General features: G+C 29.8%; 3 protein-coding genes across 4 annotated transcripts in view; 1 reads left to right on the forward strand and 2 right to left on the reverse strand.

The window, feature by feature from the left end:
* The window catches only part of LOC134832011 (3'-5' RNA helicase YTHDC2-like), a 216,013-nt gene extending 211,907 nt beyond the window's left edge, over nt 1-4,106 (reverse strand). The window contains exon 1 of the mRNA XM_063845895.1: nt 4,096-4,106. The gene's annotated coding sequence lies outside the window, so the exon portion shown is untranslated. The remainder of the gene's footprint in view (nt 1-4,095) is intronic.
* Nucleotides 974-17,579, forward strand: part of LOC134832012 (nuclear migration protein nudC) — a 48,282-nt gene continuing 31,676 nt past the window's right edge. For both annotated transcript variants that reach the window (XM_063845897.1, XM_063845896.1), the window contains exons 1-4: nt 974-1,135; nt 1,225-1,302; nt 1,398-1,597; nt 1,658-1,868. In XM_063845897.1, the coding sequence (XP_063701967.1) occupies nt 1,061-1,135; nt 1,225-1,302; nt 1,398-1,597; nt 1,658-1,868 (564 nt within the window). In that variant the 5' untranslated portion in view covers nt 974-1,060. The remainder of the gene's footprint in view (nt 1,136-1,224; nt 1,303-1,397; nt 1,598-1,657; nt 1,869-17,579) is intronic.
* On the reverse strand, nt 2,074-3,386 carry LOC134832015 (uncharacterized). Its single transcript, XM_063845900.1, has 3 exons — nt 2,988-3,386; nt 2,480-2,921; nt 2,074-2,416 (listed from the first exon to the last, which is right to left on the reverse strand). The coding sequence occupies exons 1-3, from the start codon at nt 3,384-3,386 to the stop codon at nt 2,391-2,393; spliced, it is 867 nt and encodes a 288-aa protein (XP_063701970.1). The 3' UTR covers nt 2,074-2,390.

Below are 17,579 nucleotides of genomic sequence, written 5' to 3' on the forward strand. Positions count from 1 at the left end.
TGTTCGCTTTTTTGTGTTCAAGTTTTGGGCGCTAGTTTACTATATTTTAATGTTTTAATCCTTTATTTTAATGTTTTTAGTCCTTGGCTCTTCTTTTATATTGATTAAAGGTCAATGCACTTATATCACCGGTTTTTGATAATTCGTTGTATACCATTATGTATAGTGATGATCCCTTGTAGAATACTGAGTTGTGACATCTCCGACATGTGCTATGTTGACTCTTAGATAATCGGGCAAGACAACTTTGACAGAGAAAAAGCAAGTGCTAAACAAGATGTCATTCCATTGATTACTGGCCTTTTAAGGAATACAAAAAATCTCTGTTTCTTTATAGAAAATTGTTGAGTTTACTTATCAACAGTATGTTTTTAAAATTGAAATGACGTCCCATTAACACTTTTTAAAAAACAATTGCAACAATTTTTTTCGGTACATTTGAATGCGTCTTTTCAGCGTAAGGTAATCGTCAATGTTTCAAAAATAAAAGACTCGATGGCGAGCTTCCTTGTGATATCCCGCAGCAGGACAATTTTTTTCGCTCTCATTTTTATTGGTTGTGATTTGTTTTTTACGAACAAAAAAGGAATTATAACCTTTGATTCTTGAGCTTTCAAGTTGTTTCATCATTAGTATAATTAAAAGAATCAAACGCTTTCGTGACATTCAAGACTGTTGCTGTGGCTTTTTAAGTGCTCAACTTCGATTCTCTAAAAGTTCTACCTACCAAATCTGAAGTTAAGTTGATTTTCAACACTTTTATCGTAAAGTGGGCGCTTGTTTTACAGAAATGACGTTGTTTGTTATTTAGGGGGGTCTCTAAATGATGGGGATTGTGGGGGTAAAAAGCATCTTGACGCTGTAAATGAATGACGCCCAATGTATGAATTAGCATGAAGGCAAATTGTTTAAATTATCACTTTCATTCGTCCCAAGTCATCACAGATTTCCTCATGAATTGCAGTCTAATTCAGTAAGTGACTTCGCGAAACTTCCTAACAACAAATATCAGTTAATTTCGTAGTAAATTAGAGAGAAATATTCAAACAAACGCGCAAAAATGTCCGATAACAGCGAGATGTTTGACGGGGTTTTACTCGGCCTGGCCGAAAAACATCCTGGAGGTGTTCCCGATGTAAGTAAAAATTTTTGTTTTTATATTTCTTTGTTCGTCACGCAATTTCCGATTTAATTTTCCACGTTGTTCTCCTTTGATTCGCGCAGTTATTAAAGACAATTGCCGAGTTTTTGGGCCGCAAGACAGATTTCTTCACTGGCGCCGGCGAGGACGTCTGGAAAAAGGTGAGTTTCGTCATCCGGCTTCGGCGGGCGACGATGAGTCACGGGTTGAGGTTATGATGTAAACAAATCCCCGGTCTTTTCTCGTCGTGTTTCAGATGTTGCTCAGTATTTTCGAGGAGGCAGCCAAAAAGTCCGTGGCTGAGCACAAGGAAAAGATGGCAAAACGTGCCGAGGCCGAACGCAAACGCAAGGAGGAGCAAGCAAAGAAGGCAAAATTGGAATCCGATCAATCCGGTGTCACGGAGTTGACGGAAGAGGAAGCTGAAGCCTTACAAAAGGAGATTGATGCAAAGAAGTGAGTGCGAAATGAGGTTTTTTTTTATCAAAAAAATATTTAAAAATTTTATTTTTTTAGAAATCCTACCTCTGTCGAATCAACTTCGAATGAACCAAAGAAGAAAAAGGTTGCACCAGTCAAATCTGCACCCGGAGAAGAACTTTCGAAACCGATTGAAGCCACTGGAGACGCCGAAGACGATAAGGAAGTTGGTAAATTAATGCCAAACAGTGGAAATGGAGCAAACATGGAGAAATACTCATGGACACAAACATTGTCAGAAGTTGAGGTAAGTACAAAAATTATTTTTTTTTTATTTTCGGAAAATTACGGCTCTGGAAAACAAACGGAATCTTAAATCCTATAAAATTTTTGTAAATTTCATAAAAATCGAAGAAATTAATTTTAGGTAAAAATTTAAGAAATTTTTAAATTTTTTCCAAAAATCATCGAAAAAAATTATTTTTTTTAAAAAAAATTTTGTTGGGAAATAAAAATTTACTCCGACTTGTTTTCCAGACCCGAAAAAAACTGATCTTGTCGTCTAAAAAATTTTTTAAAACAAATTCGAGATTTTTTTCAAATAATTTATTTTTGTGTTAATTTTGCTTATTTTTTCAATTTATATCACAGTAAAATAATATTTTCAATTTAATTGCCTTAACTTAAACACACGTTAAAATCAAAACTCTTTAAAAAATAGGAGTGTAAGTGTAAGAATAATATGAAGAAATACATTTTAAGAGATTCGCAAAGTTAAAGAAATTCCTGCAATTTTCCGTAGGAGAATCTTAAATTAATTTTATTGTCTCTAGTAGGGCATCTCGCGGGCTCGCACTGTAAAAAAAAAGAAAATTTTTAGTTTTTTCCTTAGAATTTTGCAAAAAATGCGTAACTTACTCTCCATAAAGTAGACTGCCAGCGATATGCCAATCATGAAAAAAATACTCATTGTTACAATCAGCACCGTAATTTGGTGTCCTCGATCACACAAACCGCTCTTCGGTACCTTCGGGGGTCGTCCGATGCCGTTGACGACAGTAAAATGCGTGGAACTGGCCAGGGAAATGGAGTCAAAATCTTTGGCGTTTCGTGTGAGTTTCGAGCGGAACACGTCGGACGGTATGTCGATGGTGATTGTGTCGATATCGGGTACGCGTCCTCCCTTTTCGCTGCGCCCCACATCGGGATTCATCGTGATATTCGCTTGGTAGGCGCTTATTTCGTTGCAATCCTCCTCCTTGATGTACGGACTGATTGGTTTCTTGTGTTGATTGTGATGGATGCGAGCAAAGTTCTCCAAATTTGCGGCTGTTAGTAGGAGAGAACCGGAAGATGCGCTCTGTTGATGAGAAAAATCACGTTAAAATCTAAAATATTATTTTTTTTTTTTGTATAACAAACTTACGTGTGAACTATGATTACTATCTGTTGATCCCTGAGATGATCGTGAGCCGCGTTTAATTCCCGTCGTTCTACTATTTGTGGCCTCATCAAATCGCTTTTGCAACTCGTCCATGCGAGACTTGCCGCCCCCACCAGAAATTACGTCTCTCGAAGCTCGACGCGACCGACTTGGTGCCTCGGAAGATCGCATCGACCCCGAATCCGAGCGATCTGAACGTCCTTGGTACCCGCGATTCGTGTAACTTTTGTTCGTTTCATCTAAACTCGAGCGTCGCGGTGGATGGGAGCTAGTGCTACTATTTTTCCGGCTTCCGCCACTTTTGGAACTGTTGGCAATGGATGCGGACGAGTTGGATATTGATCCGAGTGATGCTCGCGGAATGTGCCACGATTCTGCCATCTAGAAAAGAGAATGGAAATGATTGAGTGTCTTCTTCAAAAAAAAAAAAAAAAAAAAATAACAAACAAAAAAAAACTAGTTTTAAATTTTTTTATATTCGAGAATTTATTGGATCAAAAATCGAGTAAACAACACCTGTTTAGTCGAGTGTGAGTCGGATCGAATTGAGATGTTGATTTTTTTTTGCTCGTGTCAGTTTGTGGGTTCTCAGACATTTTTCTCACAAAATCCCCGAGCATGGCCAATTTATCAGAAAATTAATAAATTACGATGAAATCCTATAAAGAACGTTCTGGTCATCGTCACACCCCTCACCACACAACATTAATGTGTAACATGTGTTACAAATCGCTCTCATTTACATATCCAAAAAATATAAAAAAAAAATCTATAAAAAATACATTTAAATATCACCTTTACAAAAGAACAAAAAAAAAAGTTCTTGTTTCTATGGAGATTTTTGTGTAAACACACGAGAAAAAATTCTAAACAAACATAATTCATGTGTGCGGGGGAAAAAGAAGAAGAATTACTTTCTTAAAAAATTCAAAGTCCGGTTTTTCATTCTATGAATATACAACAAAAATAGTAAAAAAAAAACTAAAACAAAGATAACATAAAAGCCGCTCAACGAGTAAAAATAAATTGAAACGTGAATAAATTTTCTCGTTCATCGTAGGCGCCTCTATAATGTTTGCTAAAATGTGACCTCTCTAAAAAAAATTTCCAACAAAAATAACATTAAAATTTTTTACGGTTTTTTGGAAAAAAATAAGGCCGTTCCAAATTTATTTTTAAATTTTTGTTTTTAATTTTTTTTTCAAACAAATAAATATTATTTTACAAAAATTGACTGTTTTTAAACAAATTTTGATCGGTCATCAATATTTTCGTTGTTCTTTATTTTTTCATTGATATCTTATTTGTTTTTTAATTTAATGTTTATTTGAGAGCATCTTAAGTTACAAAAATAAAAATAATTTCAAAAAATTAAAATTAAATATAAAAATTTTACAAAATTCAATAAAAAAAATGTGTAAAATTGAGAAAATTAAAAAAAAATACAGAAGAAAAAAATTTTGCAAAAATATTTATTCTGAGAAACATAATATTATACAAAAAAATAAAAATAGAAATTTTTTCATAAAATTCCTAGATAACTAATAAACTAACCGTTATTTGGTTTTTTTTATGAAATATATTAAAAATTAATTTTATTTTATAAAAATTAAATATTTAGAAATTTTTTTTTCACTTTTTAAAATAGGGCAACGAACAAAAAAATTATAAAATAATTTGTAGCAACCTATCACACGAAAAACCAAAAATAAAACCAACAGACCTAATCCTCATCTGAATATTTATGTTGATCGGTCGTCGTACAACTCGGTGCTATCTCTAACCAACCAAAATGACGTCATTGTGATACCGAACATTTTTTGCGAGCATCCTTTCTCACACCGAGTTTTTATCAAAACACAGCAATAAATTCTTCTTTTTTTTCACATTTGCAATAATTTAGAACAGATGACAAGAACTCGCTAGAACGCGCTTTGCAAAGGTCGTCGAATGACCTTTTTTATCGAATCGTTTTATTGTTTGTTTATATTTCAGACGCGATCACTCAGGTGACTCTTTTTTTTTGTGGTCTCTTTTACGGCGACTGATACTAAAGTAGTAAATTAATAACCTGATTTTTTTTTGTGTGTGACTTTTTTGGGCATTTTTCATGAGCGTGTTTGGATGTTTTATTATTTTTTGGAAATACTTTAAAAAATCCGGTTATTTTTTTTTGTTCGCGGGACTTGTGAACTCCTTTATGTCATCACTTCAAAAAAATCTTGAAAAAAAAATTCTAATGAAAAATTTTTGCACGTTTTTTGTAGATTAATTTCATGCACGTAATTTTACAGTTACGGAAATCCCCGTAAGTTCAATGTCCCTACACATGAAATAGCGAGAGAGAAAAAGACCGAAGACACCTACATGATGTAATATTTTACAAAAAAAAATTATCTCACAAAATGATAAATCTAAGACATGTTAGAAAATCTTAAATTTAATTAAAATTCAATATTTATTATTGTTATTAATAATCTCGAATATTCTCATGAACTTTAAAAAAAACTTTTTTTTCACATAAACTCTTATGATGTTCTTCCTGGTGGTATATGATCAACATGTTAAAGAATTTTTAAGAAGTTTTTTTTTCGATTATTTGTTCGAACTGTACAAAAAAAAAGAATATAATGGTATAGAATATAATGAGCCTCGTGCTAATGATCTTTTTTTCATAGTTATTATTCAATAAATCTACAAACAATAAAAATTTATCATTTATTAAATGTGGTGATCATCATCAACGTTATGATTATTATTAAATTCTATATGATTGCCAGGTGTAAAAAATTGTTTGTGTGGTCAACCGATCATTATATATTTGATAATGTGAATGATATGAAATTTTATTGTATATTGTGTGGTAATTGAGTGTCATATTATCTTAGGACCGACTGTTTATCACAAAAATTTATAAAAAAAAAAAATTTTTTTTTTCTTCAAACACGGAAGAACAGAACTTAGGATTCCCGAAAATGACGTAATATTAAAAAAATAAGTTCTGAGAAGTTTAAAGATCATGGGAGTTTATTTTTTTCACGTAAACGTCTCGGTAGGTTAATTTTATTTATAATAAATTATTTATAGAAAAGGCGTTGAAATTCTGAGTAGACAGTAAAAATTGCATGTCTATTAATGTTCGACTCTCACTTTTAATGCGGATTTTATAGCTGTAAAGAATTTTTATAGGCGATTGAGTGAGCGTTGAAACAGTTGGTTTAGTTCCTTTTAAAGATTCTCACTTGTTGGGAGTTTTTACGAAAGACCGTGACTCATTTGTTGTTTATTTACTAGTGAAAGGTTTAAAAAAAAGTTTTCTAAAGGGGAAAACTTTTGAATTTAATTAATAAAAAAATACTTAAAATTTTGATTTAGTGAAAAAAATAACTTCTAGAAATTTTTTGAAAAAAGGAGATTAAAATGAAAAATAAATTTATTTTAATTTTTTTTTTTAAACTTGAAATAAAATGAAAAATAAATTTATTTTAATTTTTTTTTAAACTTGAAATAAAATTAAAAATAAAGATTTAAAAATAAAGAAATTAAATTAAATAATAATTTTTCTATGCTTTATTGCCAACAATATGCCCAAACATATTTTCTGAAAAATTAAATTTAGGTAAAATCAATTATTTTTTTTATTTATTTAAAATTCAGAGTTAATTAATTGCATACGCATACGCTAAATGAATACCTAATTAATATAAAATTAATGCATTTTTGCTTTCTTCATAGTTCACTAGTAAAAAAAATAAAAATTCTTATTTTACTAAAAAAAAATATTATTTTTAATGTTGATTTCATAAATTTTTAAAAATTAATAAAAAAAAAATTTTAGTTGATAAAATCGAAAAAGCTGCTGACAAAAAGTAAAAATATTAAATTTGTTCTCTTAAAGTTGTTTTCAGAATTTAATTCGACATTTAATATTTTTATTGCAAAAAAAAACGACAATCTCCTCTTCATTAAATATCATCCTTTAAAAAATATGAAAGAAAGGTAGTTTACTAGTTCCTTTATAATATTAAGTATATTTTTTTTCTTGTCGCTCACACTACTGTCCACCGTTTCATCATATTCAAGGTCGTTAAATATCACAACTATATTTTTTTTAATTCACTCAACAAGAGTAGACAGTTAATTTTTTTTATTCGTCTTTTAATTTATGCCTTTTAACAATAAAACAATCTCATATCCACAACTTTTTGTATGAGTAGAATAAAAAAAATTGAAATTTAAACTCTCGCGCAAGCCAAACACCTTAAAGCATAAACGATCAACCATAAATTACGAGGTAATATCACAACATATAATCAATAATAATAATTATAATTATTAAGTGCGGGTCGCAATCGGATATGACGATGTGTGAATGATCCGTGATATGTTAACAGGAAGAAAGTGAAAGGGGGAAGTTCTTATCGAGGGCGATTTCTGCCCATGGAGTTCTTTTAATTTAACTGCGGCTCAAAATTCGATTTGATGATGTGTGATGAGGAAGAAAGTGAAAGGGGGAAGTAAAATTCTTATCGAGGGCGAATCTTGAACTATCACTGAATCTTGACCTTCTTTGCATTGAACCTCGAAACAAGTTCTATTCTTCAAAAATTTATAATCCACCTACCGTTAAATTATCCTTGAATTGATATTGATGAAATTTGTCTGGTTATTTATTTATTTTTATGGACGACTTGTTTTTATCTTAAATTTTTTATTCTATTTCTTCTTTTTTTATTTTAACACAACTATAACTCCATTAAGATTTTTTTTTGTGTTTTTTAAATTTTACTGCACGATTTTTTTTATTTGTCAGTTTTGAAGCGAAAATTGCAACCTGTTATTGCCTTTCCGGTGTCTTTCTTAAGATAATCGATTTTCTTATTTTAATTCTTCTGGCCTTTCTCCATATAAAAATTTTACTGTCTCACTGCACTTTTTTAATTTTTTTTTCGTAAATCCAAATTTGGTGAGAATAATTTATTTTTTAATATTTTTTTTTAATAATTTAAAATTTATTGTAAGACACTTAAAAAATTTTCTTTGACTTTTTTTTATAATAGTAGAATAAATAAATAGCTCAAGCGCTGTTGCAGCTCACTTGATTCTAATTTAAAATTTAGAGCAGACCTTTACGTTACAAGTGTTTAAGAAAGACTGGTCAAAATTTGCAATGTTTCATATTATTATTTACATGTGGAACGTGAAGTTGTGTATATGTAGCGCGAAGAGCAATACGGCAATACGGACCAGTTCTTGTCGCGCTCTCTCGAGAAAACTCGTACGCGGAGTTGTGCGAGCAAAGAACGTTGGGGGTGAGCGACGACGCTGCGTACGTGATGTAGATTTGATTGATTTTATGCACAATCCACGAGACGTACGGCGACGACGCGGAGACGAAGAGATCTTAACTGCCGGATTTTTCTGTAGTATAGCTAGAATTTATCTCCGGTTCAGTATCTTGGGTTACTTTTTTCGTGAATTATTTTTACGTCATGGTTTTTCTGTTGAGACCATCTCAAGATGCGTTAATGATGACGGTGTACGAAACGATAAGGAAAGAATTTTGTCACTCGCGCATCAAGTGTTTCGTGGAATTACGGATGATGCATCGGCGAAGGTCAATGCCCAAACAAGTTGGATTTTTTTTAAAAACCCTATGTGAAGTACCGAATTTATTACGAATCATAAATTTTATTTTATTGATTTCCGTGCGTTATTGAACTTTTGTTGATTTTTCATACTTTCAAAGGTTTTTATTGTTTCTGTTCCAATTTATTTTTAAATTTCTGTCTCTTTTCTTATTTGAAAAATCGAAATTTTAAAAAAGCGAAAAAAGGTCAAAAATATTTTAAAACCTTAAAATTACTGTTTTTTGTGGGAATTTTCGGTCCTTATTTATATTTTTTTTAAGAAATTTAAAAAAAAATATTTTGAAGTTTATTTTCACTTAATGTAATATTTTAACATTAGGTAATTTTTTTCTCTTAAAATATTTTTTACAAAATTAAAACTGAAATTATTTAAATTTAATTAAATAATTTTTTTAATTTAATTTTATTAATTAAATTTTATCTTTTTTAATGTTCTGAAATGCATTTTTAATCGATTTTTAAGTATTTAGCAAATTTTTGTGTTTTTTTCTAACCTAAAAATAATAAAAATGTTGAAAAATTTTTTAAATTCAGTAATTTTTTAATTTTAAAATAATAATTTTAATTATTAAAAAATTTATTAATTTTTTTATTATTATTTATTTTCATAGAAAAAATGTTTGAAGCAAATTTGAAGCGGTTTAGTACCAAAAAATAAAACCATGACTTACATTTGCGAAAAATTATTGAAAAAGTAGTTCAAACCCAACCCTCGTGCTCCAATTGCACACATTTTCCTCGCGGGAATCCCCTCCACACTCGAAAAATCGCTAATTTCTGCTGCAAGGTCGTCACTCTTAATTTATTTTTTTGAACAAACAACACTAAATATTTGTATAATTAACAAAAACGATCAATTAAAGCCATACAAAAGCGTTATAAAAGTTCATAAATATTGGTTCGCAGCAAACAATCGATCGACCCATTCATTCGGTGTCGATCTACAAACATTTCCTTATATAAACCACACGAGATGTGTGCAAATTATAATTACTTTTCATGTTTGAACACCATGTAAAAAAATATCTCACACTGATTTTTTTTCCTTGCTTGTAATGTGTTCGAGATATTAATGAGTTTAACGTGACATATCACCAAATATGCCGGATACCTCACACAAAAAATGTGTGTGGATTTCTTGTGTTCTTTTGTGTGTTATTCAAAAAATTTTTGCTGTAGTGCTAAAAATAAATTTTTACAACCGCGTGCCATTCCGCATTATATTGTTATGAGTGTTTTATTGGCTAGAAAATCAAGATAACACAAAAAAAAACTCTGTCGTAGGTTCATTGTGTCTCTCTCGCGACCTGCAAACAAGCTAAATATTTGCTTAGACATTGTCGTCTACAAACTCGAACTCGTGTATTGCTCGCTTGATTGATTGTTTCTTTATTATTATTTTTTATTTCGTTACTATTATAGATCTATTGATTATGATTTTTGAAAAATTTTTGTATTGTTCGGTTATTAACAGATTTTTTTTTTCGTAGAATGACGCTAACAAGTGACGCATGTCGATTGATTTCATTGTTTTTAAATATAATAATTATTTGCGGAAAAGTACGATCTGTTCAATTGTTTGTGTAGTTAATGATGTCGTTTGAGCGCCTCTGCAGTTTAAATGATTCACTTCGTTATAAAAAATTGATGTCTCGAAAAAAATATTGACATTTCCAAAAATTTTATTAATTTTTTCATAAGAAATTTAATTATTTTTTTTTCTATAAAAAATTTAATGAATTTTTTTAAAATAAAAAATATTAAATTTGTTAAAAAATTATTAAATTTAATTAGGTATAAATAATTTTTTATAATTTTAATTTAATTCAAAATTTTCAATTTTATAAATTTTTTGATTAATTTTTATAATTTACAATGCTTTCCTTTTTTTAAATTTAATTATAAAAATATTTTAATTAAAAAAGAAATTTTAAAATAATATTTTTTTAAAATTTTTAATTAAAAAATTTCATATTTTTTTTAACTAAAATAAAATTTACATTAGCAAATAGAGACTTTAATTAAAATAAAAAAAAATCAAGAATTTCAATTGAGAAACATCAATTTTCCACAACCGAAGAACGAAAAGATTCTCGCTACTTTATAAAGCCATAAAACAGTCATAACACAACAAATAAAACACATGCTCGCGTGGGCGTCACATTATCGTCTTTTTCATCCATATCTGCTTAAATCATCTCTTAGGTTCTCGTTGCGCAACCACATGCTGCGTTCTGAATGTCGCACGATGCACCGCTGAACGGGGAAGAAAGTTGACAGCTGTAGGCGTCATTAAACTCCCGGACACCGCTATTAACACCGCTGATTCAGTCATAAAAATGTTAATTCTCGTTTGAATGACATTAGAATGAATTGACAATTTTGTCGCACTTTATAAAGAATTCTAGCGAATAAATCATTACCGGCTTGGGAATTACTCAATTAAGAGAGCTGACATGTGCGAGTAAGTGGAATGTTTCTTTGGGTCTGCAACTCCGTTGACAATCTCTTGACGGAATCGAGAGGCTCGCGGAAATATCACGACCAAAGCGACAACTGGTTTTTAGAACAAATGCAAGTTTTTTTTTACGTTCTCCTCATCAAAATTTGATGAGATCTGAAACAAAAGATTGAATTACATAAATATGCAATTTGTCGTTGGTTTGCTGATGTAATTATTGTCGACAATTAAAAGTAAAGATCCTTTGTTGTCGGTGTGAAATGATATAATCATTCAATTTTATTTAATTTTTATGTGTTGCGGATTCCACGGAAACCTGAAAAAAATACAATTTTTTTCAAGTCTGTCTTGCATTTTTACACCAATTTTAATGGAGACGCCCAGTACATAATTGATTTGTCAAAAAAATCATAAATATTTTTATCCCTTCATGCTTTAATCCAATTAATAACTCATTAAAATGCGATTTAATTGATTATCACGACAATAACTATCTGAGTCGTTGATTTATGTTCACTTTTAATTATTATTCTCGCGGTTTTTTATCGTCAACTGAACGTTTTTTTTGTGATAAAAATTAATATCAATCAACAAACTGGTGCAGTTGGGCCGTATATATTAATAAATTAGCGACACTTTATTTAGCGTTATGTAATCAAAGTACACGTGTCTCCCGGAACCTTTTTTTATTCATCATAGATCACAATTTATTTATTTAAAAAAGGTTCGTTTCTTGTTCAAGTCTTTCGTTTTTAATCTGCCGAAGCCTGGTTCATGACTTATTAATGACTTACTAGATGGATGCCCTAAGGATTGAAAAGGGATGAAATTGACCTCTCTTCCCTGAGCCTGAGAAATGAGCCTGAACGAAGCCGATCAATACCGGCTATTTCAGCTATTGCTGCTTGTTATCGAAACTAACTTAAATGTCCAGATGACTTGAGGGTAGAAATAAACCGTCATAGAGGTCTCCGCAGCAGGCAACCCAATACCCTCGGTCACCGAGCTTCACCGCGCCGCAACACGCCCACTGATGGACAAAGGACAAGGAAGTGCTATCTCTGCCGACGGGTAGGACATCTAGCAACTGAATGTCGTAACCACCACCGCCAGCATCTAATTAATTTTCTTTTTGAATGGGGTTGGGAAGAGGGCCACTTCTTTAAAGTCTTTTCGTTAGGGTCTCACCCCTAACTAATCAATTGTAACTCTTTCATTTAACTTTTTGGCGAGAAAAAATAAAAGAAATAATAATAATATAGTCGCAAAATACCCAAATCGTAATCTTTCAGATGGAGTTTCAACACTCAATGAACTAAGTCAATCAGCCATAAACTTATAGAGAAAAAAATATTTCATATAAAACGATAAAAAAAATAAATTCCTTTTCCGAAATAAGGGACTAAATTAACTTCTTGAGGTTTCAATTTAATCCCTTTTGTCGAAAAAGGGGTAAATATCATTCCTTTTCAATCCGTAGGGTGCGTTACATTTATCTTACAACAAAATTAACATTACCTCACACATTCATAAATGACTTTGCCGTTTAAATATGTGGCAATTAAATCAAATTGAGCACCATTAAATTTTAATGTTTACAATCGGAACGGTCATCGGTGTAATTGAATAAAAATTGCCGCTGCAACATTAACGAAAACTGCTTTTTTAAAAATGACATCAGAACTTCCGTGTGGCTTCTTACGATTTTTTTTAATTTTATTTTTTAGAATGTTTTCTGCACATGGACAAGAATAAGAACTCCCAAAAATGATCAGATTAAGTTGGCCACACCACACAATTCGACTCTAACGGTGAACGAGGGTAGAGCTTTCGAAATATAATTCTCGAAAAAAAAATTATTAATCTTTTTATATTGTATTGATCTGATCGAGCAATTCATTCATCGAAACACACTCACACATAGTTCCGTGTATGTTTCATGACAATAAGAAATATTATTATTTTTAGTGTATCACATGTCGATCCAAGGTCGATGCAAATCGTACCCTTTTTTAATTGGCGACGCTTGTGCGTTCGTTAAGGAATGTCATGTTTGACTATTTAAAAGTTGAACCGAACATTTGTTGTTTGATTTAATGTGATTAACCGAATACGTGAGACCTGACATGCGTTCATTTTTAATGAGAAATGAAAAAAAAATTTGCATGCTTTTTTTTCGTGTGTTTAACCGCAAGTATTTAAATACCGTTCGAGTCATGGGGCACTTGACTTTAATTATTTTTTATTTTGTTTTGATTTTATCATTAAAAAGCGGAAAATATGCATGCAAAAAGTTGGGAAGCGGCTTGTTTTGACGTAGTTGTTTGTCAATTTTTTTTGTGAGATTTTGATAGTTTTTTGAATTGATGAGGAAGGAAGGAGTGTCTAAAGTCAACAACAAATTGTCAAAATATAATTAAATATTGAATTTGATGCAAAATCTGTTTTTTTTTATTTTTATTGAAAAATAAACGGATTTTTGGTGATTTTCTTCGCATTTTAATGAATAAGGTGGTTACCATTGTGACACTACTAATAGGGAATTACAGAATTTTTGGTGACTGATGTTTTCCTAAGAATCGATTGGGAATTGATTCTAAAAATTCATTGGTGTTTCACCAATTTGAATTAATTTTTACAGTAAAAAACAATTTTTGTCGATGATCTAAACTGTATTAAAAGTTTTAAAAATTTATTTTAAAAACTATTGAATATTAAAAATCTTCAAAAATACTGAAAAAGTTGAAAAGTTTGTTACATTTAATTTTTTAAGTTCAAAAATAGTGTAAAAAATTTTAATAATAACATAAATTTAATAATAATAATTTAATAAATAATTTGAAAAAATGTATAAAAAAAATGTGAATGTCATTAGAACGTAAATTAAACTCTTTCAACACAAATATTTAATTAGATCGAGCCTTGACCAGCTGAACTCTCTTTCAGGTAGCATGTAATTAAACGCGATCACTTCCTTCTCAAAAGCCCTTTCTGATTGCCCTGCAAAACTCATGCTTTAATCGGCACACAACACACTCCGGAATGCATGAATAATCCAACTTTAATAACTCTATCACGACACCGATGACAACTAAATCATAATAAAACGTACAACAAAAGAAATCAGCGAAAAAAAAGTTAATAAACACGTACGCCGCAGAATTAAAAGTCATTAATCTAGGCTTTAATTCCCTTTTTTTCGCATTGACAAGATTCTGACAGCGATACAGATCTAGAATTTATTCGCGAAAATGAGGAAACATAAAAAATACTCGTCACGTCGTGTAAATATTTGAAAAAAAAAAAAAAAATAAGTAGAAAAACCCAGCATATCAGAGATCATCTCATTTTGTCAAGTGACCCGAGTCACATGAATAAACATGATATGACAATCAACGTCTTAATTCGCAAAAAATTATTCTATTAGCACTTCCTTATTTTTCCGAATATGTAATAAATTATTAAAAAGATGTTAATTACACAAATATTAACTATTTAATCCACCGCAGAGAACACAAGACGAAGAACGAGTATAAACAACAGTGACATGGAGTGCTTATTATACAATTTTTCTTATGAATTGTGGTTTGAGCGGTCGTGTGACGCCAGTTTGGTGATTTTTTAAAGAGTTTTTTTTTTGTTTAAAAGTATCCGGAGATTAACGGATGGCACCGATTTTGCTATATTTATCAAATTTCTCTGACGTTGTCGTTAGATTACTTTCTTTTTCATCTGTCTTTTGTTTATTCAGGATCTAAAATAAAATAAAAATGAGAACAAATTTTTTTGCAAGAAATTTTTATAAATTCCTGAAAAAAACGTCGTTATTTTTTTAATTTCTCAAATTTTTATTTGAATTTTAATTAAAATTTATTTAATTTTTAGTTATTTTTTTATAAATTTAATTTAATTTAATTTTTTTATTTTTTAAATATTTTTTAGTGTTTTATATTTTTTAATATTTAATTATTTTTATTAATTATTAGCATTTTTTTTATTAATTTGTTTAAATATTAAAATTAATTTATTTATAAATTATTTTATTATTTATTTATTTTTTTTCATAAAAATTTGAGGAATTGCATAAAGAAGATTTTTGCGATTTTTTGTAATTATTAAAATAAATAAATAAGAATCAAGATTAAAATTTTATAAGCTCTAGGCGTTTATTTCAGACAAAAAAAATAGATCAAATCAGATTTTTATTGCAAATAATTTAAAAATAAAACAAGAGAAGGCGCCTACATCCGATAAAAAAATAAAATATTAGAAAGAAGAACGAAAATCATTAAAAAGAATAACACAGAAAAAAGTATTTAGGTCCGGGTTCGTTGTCTCTTTTTCTCTCTCAAAATCATATGTTTCTTTTTTGATACGGCAACGAATTTTTTTTATGGCAACACAGTATACAATTTATATTGTCTGGATATCTGTTTTGCTTTTGTTCTTTTCTGTTCGCTTTTTGTTTGAGTAAAAACCACTTTGCGAGAGCAAATCACGTCACAAAAGTGCAACCGTATTCGATCATATCACAAAACACAAAGTAGACGAACGAAAGAAAAAGGAACAAAATTTATGATGAAAACAAAAAAATAAAAAAAAGAATGAAAGAGTAAAGCGAAGTCCGAAAAAAAATCGACGAAAAAGAAGTCGCGAGAAAACGTTAATGGTATCGGGTTAAAAGTTGGGTGACCAGCAACGAATAAAATTTTTATGATTTTTTTTATGTTTGGTAATTCCATAAAATTCGTAAAGAAATTATTTTGACAAAGAAATAAAAAATTCTCGTGTTAAAATTTTTATGTAAAAAGTATTTTTTTCTTGATAAAATTTTAAAATTTAATTTTTGAAAAAAATAATTAAATTAAAAATGTCCAACCTATTCCACATAAAGTTATTTTTAGCATTGATCCATCGACTACTTTGTTACTATTTTTAAATATCTCGCTTTGTATACATTTTTTTCTCCGTACCGTTTGATCCCATTACCACACGGCTCCGATTATTTTTTTTGCTCTAAATTGTATCATTCCTAAATCCGGTCTGACTTGCAAGAATTTTCTTGTTAAAATTGCTCACTTACAGGTCATCCCCCTTTTTTGTGGCTTTTCTGATGGCTCATCTATCATTAAACATCATCATCTGTCTGAAGAGCAAAATCCAAGTCGTGATGCCATGAGATCATCTCTCGTCATTTTTTTCATATTTTTTTTAAGGGATATAGGAAAAAAATTGTTTTGACGATTATCTCAAAGTTATTTGTTCAGTTATTCACACAAAAGTGGCGATGAAAAAAAAGTGGAGTAATAAAATCGTATCAATGCATGTTTTTGTCTTAGTCGTCCAAGTAAACCAGTAACCATTTCATGATCAAGGTCATTTTGTGTGTAATTATTGTTTTTTTTTTATTTATTTATTTAATGAATAATGGATTTAATGCTTAACTCTTAGTTTTTTTGTATACACGAACGAGCAGTGTTGTCATCTGTCGTGTAAATTTGTTGTCGATTAGTATGTGAGAAAATCCGGGGGGTGACGATAGCTCCGTGGTGACTCGACTTGTTTAGTGTCAGAATCTAAAGTGATCGCGATTCTTATCGCGGGTTAATTGAAAACATAAAAGGGTTTCAGTTTTGATGCGAGAACGTGCGTTGGCGATTAATTGAATTGAGATGTCAACTTTCGGTGAGGAATTTAATGTATCAAAAGTGCTCTTAAATGACTTTAAATGAACTTCAATTTTTTTTTTGTTTTGGGGTAATTTAGTCCACTAAAGTTCAAGAATTTCGCTTAAAATTTTTGACAAAAAATTAATTGCTTTCTTAAAAAAAAAAAAAAATTAAAAAAAAAATAATAAAATATACCTAATGATAAATTGAGAATTTCTTTAAAAAAATAATTTTGTGGTAAAAAAAATTAGGAATTCTAAAAAATATTTTTTTTTTGTGAAAAGTTTTAATAAAAAAATCAATCCACTGAAAAAAGCGTGGTTTTCGTATTATTTTTTTTTCATAATTTTGCTATCATGTTAAAATAGAAACTTAAAAAAATCAAAATTTTGAATTTTTACTTAAAAATATTTTTAAAAATGTTTAAAAATACCACAAAAACTTAAATTTTAGTAAAAATTTGTTCATTTTTTTTACTTTTTTATTTGGATTTTAAAATGATGTCGGAAAATATTATAACGTCGGCCTTAAATAAAAAAAATGATCCATTTTAATCGCAAGACCAAATGACCTATTAAACAAAAATCTCATTTAATTCGGCTCAAAGACGTAATTTAGACGATTTACCGCCTACATCCTCATTTTTATGGATTTCATGACAAGAAACAATTTGACATAATTAATTTATTTTGTAGAGCAGTCAAGAACATGTCGAAAGATTCCTTCGGCAGTTTCCTCATGTTCACTGTTAACCTTTAAGTCACGCTGAGTGCATCAATTCTCTTTTCAATTA

This window comes from Culicoides brevitarsis, chromosome 2 (genome assembly GCF_036172545.1).
Source record: "Culicoides brevitarsis isolate CSIRO-B50_1 chromosome 2, AGI_CSIRO_Cbre_v1, whole genome shotgun sequence".
Lineage (NCBI taxonomy): Eukaryota > Metazoa > Arthropoda > Insecta > Diptera > Ceratopogonidae > Culicoides > Culicoides brevitarsis.